This window comes from Arachis stenosperma, chromosome 3 (assembly GCF_014773155.1).
Source record: "Arachis stenosperma cultivar V10309 chromosome 3, arast.V10309.gnm1.PFL2, whole genome shotgun sequence".
NCBI classification, from domain to species: domain Eukaryota; kingdom Viridiplantae; phylum Streptophyta; class Magnoliopsida; order Fabales; family Fabaceae; genus Arachis; species Arachis stenosperma.
Window position 1 is genome coordinate 161,184,961 of NC_080379.1, and position 13,223 is coordinate 161,198,183.

General features: G+C 29.2%; 2 protein-coding genes across 4 annotated transcripts; one reads left to right on the plus strand and one right to left on the minus strand.

Moving 5' to 3' along the window:
• Nucleotides 1-78: 78 nt before the first annotated feature.
• Nucleotides 79-5,171, minus strand: LOC130969474 (uncharacterized). 2 transcript variants are annotated; one of them, XR_009081856.1, is made up of 8 exons: nucleotides 4,534-5,171; nucleotides 4,373-4,459; nucleotides 4,058-4,273; nucleotides 3,321-3,485; nucleotides 3,035-3,088; nucleotides 2,278-2,424; nucleotides 391-821; nucleotides 79-216 (listed from the first exon to the last, which is right to left on the minus strand). XR_009081856.1 is itself a non-coding variant. In XM_057895211.1 (7 exons), exons 1-7 carry the CDS (start codon nucleotides 4,699-4,701, stop codon nucleotides 444-446), a joined length of 1,215 nt encoding a protein of 404 aa, XP_057751194.1. In that variant the 5' UTR covers nucleotides 4,702-5,171; the 3' UTR covers nucleotides 225-443. The 2 variants fall into 2 exon arrangements, 1 of the variants encoding a protein (XP_057751194.1); XM_057895211.1 differs by lacking the exon at nucleotides 79-216 and having other exon boundaries at nucleotides 225-821.
• Nucleotides 5,172-12,040: 6,869 nt separating this feature from the next.
• On the plus strand, nucleotides 12,041-13,182 carry LOC130969475 (uncharacterized). 2 transcript variants are annotated; one of them, XM_057895214.1, is made up of 2 exons: nucleotides 12,041-12,279; nucleotides 12,707-13,182. In XM_057895214.1, the coding sequence occupies exons 1-2, from the start codon at nucleotides 12,214-12,216 to the stop codon at nucleotides 13,007-13,009; spliced, it is 369 nt and encodes a 122-aa protein (XP_057751197.1). In that variant the 5' UTR covers nucleotides 12,041-12,213; the 3' UTR covers nucleotides 13,010-13,182. The 2 variants fall into 2 exon arrangements, with proteins under 2 accessions (XP_057751197.1, XP_057751196.1); XM_057895213.1 differs by having other exon boundaries at nucleotides 12,077-12,279; nucleotides 12,577-13,182.
• Nucleotides 13,183-13,223: the final 41 nt, after the last annotated feature.

The window sequence follows — 13,223 nt, forward strand, 5'->3', positions numbered from 1 at the left end:
TTAAAACTTTATTTGCATCTGGCATTCTTCTTTTTAAGTTCAAAACTGATTAACGAAGAACAATAATAGAGGAAATGAGGAAATTAAAGCATATATGAAAAATTAAATAGTCCAATATTTTTGGGAGGGATACCAAGAATCATATAGTATATTTACTCTTTTTCCTTCCAAGATTTACAAAAATTTCCAGAAAGCAATATGTGATCAATGGATGACCTGTTAGTAAAAATAGAAAAGAAAAGAAAGGAATTAACAATTTAGAACTTTAATTTAAACATATAAAAATAAATTACCCAAGATCACTAACTAAAAGAACTTGAGAGGAAAATGGGTACTATCCCAAAATTGAAAAAAAAAAAGAAATTAAAAGAAAAAGAAGAAAAGATTCACCTCTATCTAATATCTATATATAATTCTTCTATATGATTAATTAATTAATTCCCTTAGGGACACTTGATGTTTCTTCCAGGACCACCATAGTAAAAGTAATTCCCCCAAACATTATTAATGCCTCCTTGTATATCATAGCAATTTGGGTGATCTGCCAAAACCTTTAGATTGTTCAATGGAATCAAATTGTTATCCCAATCCACAACTTGCAAATTCCTAAAGTATGAAGCTTTTGCAAACCCCTCCTCAGCAAAATGTCCACTTCCCATTTGGGTGCTTGTGTGAGACCCTGAAGACCTTGAATTTACAACTTCACCCCCAAATTGAACCATGCTTGCATGGTCCCCTAAGTGTGAGAACAAGAATGATGGCCAGTACCCTACTAACACCCCTGACCCAAATTCAAGCCACCAATTCCCATGCTTTGGATCCTGTCATAATCAAATTTTTAAATAAACAAATAAACAAATAAAATTTGATTTTGATAAACTAAGAACATTTTTAAAAGGAGGATTTTTAGAGTATCACTTTTGATACTTTCAATAAATGAATTGATTTAGAATTGAAATCTGCGTTAGAATTAATTGATGAAATAAAATCGGTATCACTTTAATAAAAAATCAATAAAATTTGTCGTTTGTATAATTATGTCGATGAAATAATTAAAAATAATATAAAATTTTAGTTGAATTAAGACTAAGTATTGGATGCACAAAATGAAATTGAAACTAGCAGCACATGCTCTAACTATTAACTACTATATTGTCATTTAATCATATTTATTTATTTTTAAAGGTAATCATTTAAGTAGTAAATAAAAATAGTAGTTTTGTTTACTAAGAAAATAATATATAATTAAAAAAAACAACTCCTCTTCAACGGTACACTTTATTTGTTTTTGTGGCAAAGCAAAGCTACTCAAATCGAAGACATAATGATTAAGTGGCACATGTTAGCTAGCATGAGAAGAAGTGAAATGGGTCAAAAAGATATCAAGAAACTAAAGGTGGTGAATGAAATATCCAAAATATTGGAATTTTTTGTTAAAATAATATTAGATGAGGATTGAGGGAGAAGCAAAAAGGGTGAGGAGCTCAGAAGTATAAGCTCTTTAATTTGAAAAAGAAAGAGAATCTTTCAAAGAAGTAAACAAAAAATCATAAGAGTTTGCAGGACATTATTCGAATTCACCGAGTGATTTCATGAAATGTTCCAAAGTAGTAATAAAGAGAGTAAAGTGGTGCACATAGAGTAACTAGAATAATTTATGCACTACAATTTATTCCTTTATTTTTTCTATTTTCTTTTAAATATTTAACTATTTATCAAGTGAAAGTTTATATTAATCATGCTGCCTTTGCTTCTAATGTTATGTAACAAATTTCAAATACACATTGCGAGATTTTCATAATAGACCATCCTTTTCAGTTTGGCTGATTTGCCAATAGAATTTGCATATTTTGTTGAAGTTGAAAAAAATAAATAAAGTATTCAAATCCAATGGTATGCATTCATCAGTCTTCTTCTGACATGTCTCATTATTAAAACAAAATCTCTTTTATCCTTTAGATGGGTTGGACCCATAATCTGATCTTGTTTTAACGCACTCATTCTCTCACAAAAGGACTATACTGTAAACCAAGAACAAGAATAAGCCAAGCCTAATTAAAACTATGATAATTTTATAGTAACTATTAATTTGCACAAAATAGTATAAAAGTTATATATATATATATATATATATATATATATATATATATATATATATAATTACTGTATTACTTCATTTTAAACTTTAACCCGTTTCATTAAAAAAATGTATTATTGTTTCCTAAGGTCAAAAAATTCGGTAATTAACCAGGAGAAGTTAATCTAATTAGTAATTACCTTCCAAATGAGTAAACTAATATCAAATTGTCCACCGTTATATGAAGAAGTTGGAGAGATTGCTGCCCCAATTGCAATTTTATTGTTAACTTGAACAAAGCCAGAGCAAAGCAAATTGTAACAGCCGGTTGCTTGGTAAGCATCAGTCTGCAGAAAGAGATATATATGAAACAACAACAATAAATACAAATATGAATCATTATTATTCTCACTTTTCCTATCTATCTTACTCTTCAAGCAAATATATATTTCTTAGGGAAAAGTATAGGTAGACAATGAGAATACTAAATAATGCGAACAATGAATATGTCAGATGTTCAATTTAATAGGTATGCAGATGATTATGTTCATTATTTTTAATTGAAAGATTATTTCTTTTGATTCGATTTACTCATGCACAGTTAACAATAGTTGGATGTTCAATTTACTAGGTATAAGGTTTATGAGATAATTTAAAGGTGGAGTGTTTTTTTACTTTATTAGGTCAATTCTAAAGTCTATTGTTCACATTGTTTACATAAGTCATTATCTACTTAGCAAAACCAATTTTTTAGTTGTTCACGGTATTTTATAACCCGACAGAACAAGGATTAATGATCACTCAACCAACCCAAGTTGGTTTCAAATATATATATATAATAGAAGAATACAAAAGTATATATAGCACATGGTATCTATATATAGTTTGACACCCCATTTAATATGTGATTATTGCTTCAATTAACTTAATCATTACATATATTACATATATACATACCGTCCAATAAGTAAAGAATCTTGGAAAGCTGTCCCCATAGAGCTCAGGGCTGACCTGCATGAAATTTACTTGAAATTAACATAATAGAATAAGTTACAAAATTCAACACATGAATGAAAATGAGAGGTAGGTGTATAGTAGTTGCATATGCTAGCTACCTTACCTTGTGAGTACTAACCAAATATATACAGAGGAAGCATGCATTTTAAGAAATAATAAGTATACTTAACTTTTGAATATTATAATAAAGTAAGTAATTGAATTGAAGAAATTGAAGAGTGCATGCCTGCCAACCAGCTTCAATGGTGTTAAGATCATCCCCAAAAGAACCAGAAATGACCCAAATTTGAGATAAGCTGAATTCATATTGGTTTTCTACAAGAGGTGCCCACACATTTATGCTTGCTTTTGCTCCATAGTATTCATCTCCACTCACATACCCTACTGCATGCTGTGTATGTATGTCAAATATTATTAACTATATATTTTTATTTGTAATTTGTAATAACTTCATTTTCATCAATAATCCATAATTAATAAGCTGAATTTATTATTAATTACATCAATTTACATACACAAATATTTATTTATTATTACTAAATATAATTATTTAATTAAATATAACAATATAAAATAAGTTTATTATATCTCACAAGGTTAGGATTTTGTAAAAGTTAAATAATAAGAGCCTCTTATTGCTTTGGAGTTCGGAGCTGCAGGGTGAAACAAACCTGAGGAACCATGGAATTCTGTGATCGCTATAAATAGGAAAAGGGTGATATTTCACTATCAAAAGAAACAAAGAAGAAAAAGAAAATAGTAAAAAAAAAAAAGACACACAAGTTATGCTTTTGTTGTCAGTATAGTATCCTTTTTTTTTTCTCTTTATTTATATATATGTGAAGAAACAGAAGTTACTCTTACTTGTAATATTTTTAATATAAATGCTGCTTTAATTTAATTATAGTTTAAATGCATTTAATGAAAATAAGTAGAGTGATGTGATGATTAATTAGTAATTACCTCATGTCCATCACCAGTTGTATCCCTTCTAAAGGAAGTGATTAATTTTCTTCCAAAGGTGGTAACAGAGGAAGCTCTTAATAAGTCATTTTCTGTTGTTCTTCTGATTGGAATTGTTCCTTCTGGACATGATTCCCCAGAGAAGCTCCACACTTGAAAATTCTCACTCATTTTTTCACTCTTACTCTTATGTCCCTTTGGCCTTTCTGGTGGATCCTGCACACATACACTCCCACTAATCCCAATTAAAAATGTTATTCATTCTAATAAGATATATTAACCTTAATTAATTAAATTGTTGAATTAATTAATTACCAATGGTTTCTGGCCTCTCAATAGAGGATGATCAAAAGCTGGTTGCCTATGAGACACAACACAATCTATGATATCACCATCAGGACTCTGCAAATAATGAATTTAGAATCATATATATATAGGCTTGGCCTAATAATGCATTTAATTATTTTGGTATGTACCTGAATTGTTTTAACACTTGGTTTGTTGATTTGCTGAAGATGGTTTCTTATGGTTCTCAACTTGCGTAGCTCCTCCAATGGCCTAAAGGTTTGATTTTCAAAAGAACATGCCACATGACAAACCATAAGAAGAAGAAGAAGAAAAGGTACTAGGATTGTTGTTGACATGCTTGAATAATAGAAGAAGAAGAAGAAGAAGATGATGAAGCAGCTTCTTTTCACACTTATATCATTCTTCGTTCTTGTAGCTCCATAAACAAAAACAAGACTAGCTTGCTTTTATCTTGATTTTTTTTTTCCATAACAATTAATTAATAATCTTTCACCATTTTCAATGCCTTGGGAACTCACTCAGAACAATATTAGTTCCTTAGCTTCTTCTACTCTCTTCTCTCATATATATCAAAATACGCAAATGGGGTTGTATGTAATCATTAGAAATGAAATCATCTTAGTTTTATATGTAAAAGAAGTGAAGAGAGGAGGGTCTACTTTACACGCTTTGCGTGCCAAGTGGATTTTGAAGGTCTATATATGTATAATAATAATAATTAATTGGAAAATTCCGAAAATGGAAAATTCTCAGAATTTTGTAGAGTATAATTTGTTCCATGGAATACGGAACTTGTTTTCTCTTAATGGAGTCTGGACTATAAGAAAATCTGTCATATAACGTCTGTTCAAATATAAAATAGGCATAGAATGTAGAAAATTATTGTACCATTCACTCGAATTTGTAATAGTTAATAAAGATCCAATTTGAAAAAAAAAAAAAAAAACTTTCTTTTTCAAAGATTGCTTCTTAAGGTTGGTTTTCTAAAAATTGCAATAGTTATACTTGATAAATTAAAATAAAAGTAATTATTGATAAGCACAAAGTATAATATAATTGTGTTCGGTAAAATTATTTTTACAATTTAAATAATTTTAACAGGCACAAAAAATAGAAATGAATATAGACATTGATTAATATGTAGAATTATATTAAATTATTTAATTTTGATATTAGTTTTAAAGATATCTTTTTATTTATTAAAAACAACAAAAAAGCATATTATCCTTTTTATTTATCAAATATAAAGTAAAATATTTGTACTTTTCAAAAATAAAAGTATCTTTCTAAAATAATCATACAAATGTTAAATTAGGTAGAATTCTATAATAGAGTCCAAAACTCTGAAAAATAGTCATAGAGACTAAAATAAATTAATAATCAATAATATTTGAAAGACAATAAAAAATCAGTTCAAACCGTTTAAATTTATTTTATTTAATATTTATTAATTTAAAAAAATAAAAAATGCTATAAAATAAAAAATTGGGCTGATATTTTATTGTCTTCTAACATTACCGACCATATTAATATTGTATTCAATACTCAAATTTATTATTAGTTGAGATATTTGACTTAACGATAATTAATATAATTAAGGTGTAAGTAAGTAACTAAAAACAAATATATTAAGAGATCAGATTGAGAATGTATCTTCATCTTAAGAGCGAAATATTTCTCACTAGATTGAAAGATATAATTATTTAGTAAGTAGTGTAATTTTACTTCAGTTTTTCATAAATTTTCAAAATTGTATTAAACTAATTTAAGAGACTGCACACATTATAAACATTACGAGTCAAAATGGTAAGCTTTGCATAAACATTAAGAGTAATACTTGTCCAAAAATAAAACGAGTTCTTTCAATTATTATAACTCAATTTAATTAAGCATCAATTTCTTCCTTGGCTATCACATTTGTTTGACTTTCTGATGTTGTTTTTTTATACAATTCTTTACATATATGTATGAACCCATCTTATAAGAAATTGAGCAGTTTGTTATCATGACATGGGTGTAATTCCTTGACTTCTTCTCTTGGATTTATTAGAAAAGTGATGAATCCATGTCTTACCCGTTATATATACAAGGCAAAGAGGTTAATCAAAAGTTCTTATTGCTTCCTTTGGTCACCTTGTGGGGCTTCAATTCAAAGTCAAAAGAACTTACCACATTCCTCTCCATAATTACATGTGATCCCACTTTAAAAAGTGGAAAATCTCTTAATTTAGGATGCATAGTATTATTAGGTTAAGAGAACAAGATTTTGTAAAAGGTAGACATGATTCAATTAAAATATTTCTTCAATCCTTTACTTAGCCGTCAAGATTGTTACTATTTCCAATTCATTATATAGCAATATAATTAATTCCATAGAGTAGTTATAAATTTATAATGATGGCCAAGAAACAGTAATATTAGAGAAACAAAAAATAAAACAGTGAGAATTTATTTTATTTAGTATTTATTAATTGTTGATATAATTAATAAATGTTAAATAAGATAAATTTTGACTATTTTTTGTTAAATTTTTTTAGTTACCAAATATTTTTGGCTAAGAAATTTCAGCAATTTTCATCCGCATCCTAAGCTAATTAACACGCTAATTTCAGCTATCTCAAATCATGAAAATGATGCTAGAGGGATAGAAGATCATAGTCATAGAAATACATTATATTATTCCATGTACCCTATCTACCTTTCATAGCGTATTACATTCCATGATGCTGGGATAGCATATAAATTATGATTTATGAAGGCACCTAACTTTAGAATTTTATCTGTTTAAAAAGGAGGAATATTAGTAAAGTGGCCATTATTTTAAAAGAACAGAATAATAGAATCATGAGAAAGAATGGTAGATGCTTGGGTTTGAATGATGATGAAACGACATATAGAAGATGATGCCTTCCTAATTACATGAATTAGTTTCCAAATAATAAGGTTCATTCAATCGATTCAAACCTATTTCTCTTTGTGCGTGCATAGTATAATATTCAAATTCCCAAGAGAAACATGCATGTATGTCTAAGGCTTTCAAGAATGGAATAGTGATTAGGCAAGCAATGATTTTGTATAATTAAGGAGCTTATGGGACAGAACATGCTTAATGCTAATTCCTAATTAAATATACAATTACAGTACGACTTAACTTAGAAAATTGTTGGTTCTCTTAGCTTTTTGGCATACAAAGTTGTTCGGTTGCTCAGTCCCGGCATGGGTCGGGTTTACCTGATGCTTGGTGATGACGAGGATGCTGGGTTTGGTTCATCTTCGTGCGTTAGGATAGGATGAGGTCGGGGGCGAGATCCCGCCGAATTACTATTTGGTGTGGAGGGTTCACCTGCAAAAAGACTTCGACGTCTAAGTTAATGTCCGTACAAAAGCGGCAATTAGAGTAAACGATAAATGATATATCTGGGAGAGGGGTAGGACCCTTCCCTTATATAATATGTATTAGAACGGATCCCACATGAACAGATCCACCTTTTAAAAAGTTTTTTTTGGGGTCAGATGCCTCATAAAAGGGGAGGTGACGTTCGGATCGCCTCCCGGTTCGGGTCACGTGAGGCCATCGGGTCGGCCGGCCACTCGAATACGGCCATTGGGCCAGCTGAGTCGGGTTGAAACAGAAGTCTTAATTACTTTGTAATAGATTAAAAAAAAAACTATGTACCAAATTCAAGTGACTTTTAATAAACTAACTCTCTTTGGATTTAACAAAGTGATTTATAATTTTAATTAATTCATACCATCTAAACGGTTTTTTCTACGGAGAGACAAAGTGATTGAAAGATGTTGGGAAGCATCTAATTAGGTCCCAACAGAGTGTGTGATGAAAACTAAAGACTATGATTTAGGAGTGTGGGATTATTGTTACTAAGACAAGAATGTTTCTCTTTCCCATTTGCTTCACTTATGATGTGCTGCATGCTAGCAATAACTCTTGGGTGGCATTATATATTCATCTCTCTAATACTACTAATTAATACATGTAACATGGCCATCATTCATGTTTGCCAACCATATAGTTGGAATGGGAATTAATAATGTTGCATGTTTGGGGGACACAAAATGATGGTTAATCATGTGCTTTTAAACATGTGTGCATGGATGGATGTCACATAATAAAACTACCCCAAGGAGAAAGCTAGCTACCTCTTCCTGTAGCTGCAAACCATGCATGCTAACTTACAAAACTTAACTTTATATGGACCATATATTTTCAATACAGTTCATTTATTTGGAAAAAAAATATAATGAAATGGTATTCTCTTATATTAAAAATATATATATTTCAATGTGAAAATGCACGTGCAGTTATTTTCATCTAAAATTACTAGTTAAAAATCGTTAAATGATTTAACATATTTGATTAAATTATTATATAATAACTTTTAATTTTTAAATTCACATAAAAGACAATTATATATGAGTGTCACCTATTTCAAATGAACCAAAAGATAACATAAGTTTTTCTCTAATATACTTACATCATTTTTAGAATAAAAGTCTACTACGACATATTAATAGTTTGTTACTGAGGCCCATTATAATTTACAAAGAACTTAGTCATTTCTTAGTCACTGACTCGGCCTCGTTTTAGTGTTTTTAGTTTTCTGTTACTTTTTGAATGTGGGCCATTAAGGCTGATATAACCTTTATTGATTAACAAGCTACTACACAATTCTGACAAAAACCAACACAGCCGTCACCATGATATGAAATAATATTAAGCTCATTCATATATTGTCCATGACAGGGTGAAGCCCAACAACTTAGACAGCGGTCTTTATGAAACAGAAAAAAAAAAAAATTCAGTTTAGAGCAATAATAATAAAAATAACTACAAAAAATGTACTTGAATTATTTTGAGGGTGACAAAAATAAAAAATGTTCTTGAATTTTATTATCAACAAAAATATTTAAAAATTATTTAAATACACGATAAAAATATCTAATATTAAATATATATTCTTAAAATATATTTTAGAGCTAAATTTTGATATGATTTTTTATAAGTATAATTTAAAAAACAAAATATTTTTATCCTTAAATTTTAGTAAATTTTTATCAAGTATATATTTTTTTATAATTTTTGTCAACAATTAATAATATTTTTAAAAAATAAAAAATTTAAAAATCAAATTTTCATCCGATTTTTTGTGTATATTTTTTCAATAGTTATCAAATATTTTTATATATTATGAATTAAATACATAAATATTTTGTCAAATATAAAAATTATTTGTCACTTATAAAAAAAATATTATTCTATTTAAACATTTTTATCATATTTTTAAATAATATGAGGACATTTTTATCGTTAACGAAATTTAAAACCATTTTTTTGTGTCAAAATAATTCGAATAATTTTTAATGACTTATCCTAAAAATAATGGTATAATTATTTTATATTGTATTGACATATATTACTCAGACAAATATATAAATATAGAGAGCCCACAAAAATATTTAGTGGCACTAAAACAGAGGAATAATGCTAGATGTATATTAAAATTAGTTATCAGTATAAAATATATGTTAAAAAATATAAATATATATTAAAAATAAATTAAATTACATATATATTTATACATAAATATATTAATAACTAATTTTAATGACTAATTTAATATACAAATAAAATTTTTGAAAAGGGAGATATGATATGATTGAAAATCTAAACTGCGGTGTGCATCTAAATAAGTAGCTAGGTAGGACACTGCTCTATCTCAATGTCTTATGCTATCATATCTCAAATTGAGTTTTATAATTTTAAAATATGAAGTAATCAAAGTACAAATAACCTTATTTTAAAGATTACTTAGTACTTAGTGGTATCAATCAATCCAACAATCTTAGATAATGGTATAAATCTTTGTCCCACGCATGCAATGATGTGTCAGTTGGCTTGAGCTGCCACATGACATGTGTACAAAAGAATCCTTCCTACTAAGTCAAGGAATACGGCTTGTTCTTCTCACCAACACCAATGCATAATTGAGCATTGTGATAGGATAACACACACGACCAATATTTAAGATTAAAAAAGTATATAATATAAGTAAACAACATATGTAAGATATCTTATTTGATACACACGGAATGAACGATGATATCCACTGTACCAAGCACAATATAATAGTGTATATATTTAAAGTTATTAATAACTCCTAAAACATACCAAAGCATTAATCGGATCATTGACATGTCAAAAATTGTTGTCTTTTTAATGGGGAGGATAATACAGAAAACTCATGACGAGCCATGATTAAGGTTGGACTGAGATCAATCAAAACACGTCTATCATAGCGTACTGCCCCACTTATGGTTCCTTGTATATATATGCTGGTACGATAATATGTATGTGATAGATAATGGAGTTGCTAAATTTGGTTTTGATTCTGCTAAATTTGGAAAGAATTTGTTGATGTGTTAATTTAAAGGAGAAGTGGGAGACAACAAAATCAGAATGTGAAGGAATAAAATCTCCTATGACTATATAATTCTAAATTCATAATCGCAATCATAATCCTTGTGTTCTTCCATAAAGATAAATAGAAATCATTTATTCTCTTAATAAGTTAATAGGAATTATAGGACCTTCATCTTTGGCTTAAACCTATGATATGATGTATGGACACCGATACGAATACAGGACACAATATGATATAGGACACGCCGACACGGCGACACGTGAATTTTAAAATCTTATAAGATACGGTGACACACATATATATAAAATATAAAATATTTTTTAGATAAATTATAATGATATTTTGATATATTATTGATATTAAAATATAAATTAATTTTTTTAATTATATCAAGTATCTAAAATACTTTGTTTTAATAAGTAATAATATATATACTATATCTAAATTTATTTCAAGAATATATGTTAAGAATAAGATTGGACACACTGACACAGTAACACGTGATGATATTGAGGTATGTGAACGTGTCCAGAAAAGAATTTTTATTTTTTATTAAGATACGGTTGGACACAGCAGACACGCGTATCAGACGAGTATCGGTGAATATCGTGTCCGAAATGTGCCTGACACGTGGACACGACAACTCAACGAAGTGTGCGTGTTTCGTAGACTTAAACATTTCAAATATTAATTACTTAATAAATAAATAATTCATTTTCTTTCTTTTTTATAGATTTTTAAAATGTCTGAAAATCACACAGAAAGACACAATAAAAATAAAATAAAAAGTTAAAATTAAAATACCAAATCCTTTGGTTAGGCAATGATAACATTATTTGGGGCCATGGCATCTTTTGTATACTTTGGAAAGTAGCTAATTTTTCATAGTTTCATATCTTTTATCTATCACCACTTAAAGAACTAGTTTTAGCCATATATTCTATAATCTATATAGCATAAGATTTTCGCTTAAGTGGCACTTCTAAATGATTCGAAATTAAATTATAACATCTTTATGATTTCAGAAACATCTTATTATAATAAGATTGAATACAATATATATAGTACCAAGGAATCATAAAAAGCACCATTTCATGCCAGACATCGTACAAATAAAGTGGTTAATGACGTAAAAACCCACTTAATATTATCATTGTCTGAGTTGGCTCTATGCCTATAAAAATCGAGGTTGCAAATCATTGTTCAAGTAAAATCTAATAAGGGTCATATAGAAGTTAAGAAGTACCTCATGGAAAAGAAAATAATCATGTGCTTGCTTCATTGCTTGTCCATAGTAATGTGTTGCTTGTGTGGCAACTTAGTAACAGTGCATGCAATTGAAACACCAAAATACACAGTCATAAGGTCTGAATCAGATTTCCAAATCAGACTCTATTCTGAATCCACATGGATGTCAGCTCTTGTTCTTCCACCAACTTCCTTCGACAACTCCACCAAAACTGGATTCCACAGGTCTTGTTTCCTTTCTCTCTATATATTTTAAGCATCATAAAACAATATAAGAATTATTTTTTAATTTTGCTCTATATTATCGACACTTTTCACATTTGCATTTTGATATGATTCTCACTACAGCAGAACTCTAGGTAGTCGCTTTTATATTATATTTAATATCTATAGACGCTTAAATTTTTATTGTGCAAGTTTGTTACATTTGAAGAAAATTGCTATATTATTATCGGGAGATTGAATTAGATATGGTATCATAATATTTTTAAAGAGTTTTTATGCAAAAGAAGGGCCGTGCAGGTTGTATGAATACATTCACGGTGGCAATTTGAATTCATCAAAACTTGCATTCACTGCACCGGTCTTAACCAGCATGCCCTCATCAGGGGATGACTATGTTGTGAGGATGTATGTATCTGCTAGATTTCAGGGTAAACCGCCACTGCCAAATCAAGAGCTGAAGTTGCAGGTAGAGAAGTGGAAGGCTCAATGCATTGCAGTGAGGACCTTCAGTGGTTTTGCCGCAGATGATAACATTTACAAAGAGATCGAAGCTCTTATAAACAGTGTAAATAGACGGCGCGAAGATGGAAGAAGTTCAGGGACAATACAAGATAAGGGGTCATACACCATTGCTCAGTACAATGGTCCGTCTCATAACACAGGCCGCCTGAATGAAGTGTGGATCAATGTGTCTGGACTTATTTCAGAAGGTTGTCCACCTTCTCAGTGATTCTTTGTGTCGTTCGTAGTGCTTGGAGTTTCTTCTTGTTTCAGTGACATTGTGTTGGAGTCTGTTTCCGTGTTACTGTAATTGAGTATCTTGCTCTTTTTAGTATTTTCTGTCAATGCGAATAATGCAAATAATGCTTGTGAAGAAAATATGCTTGCTACTTCTAACATTTGGACGACAGTGCTGATATTTTATTATAAACAACAGCTTGGAA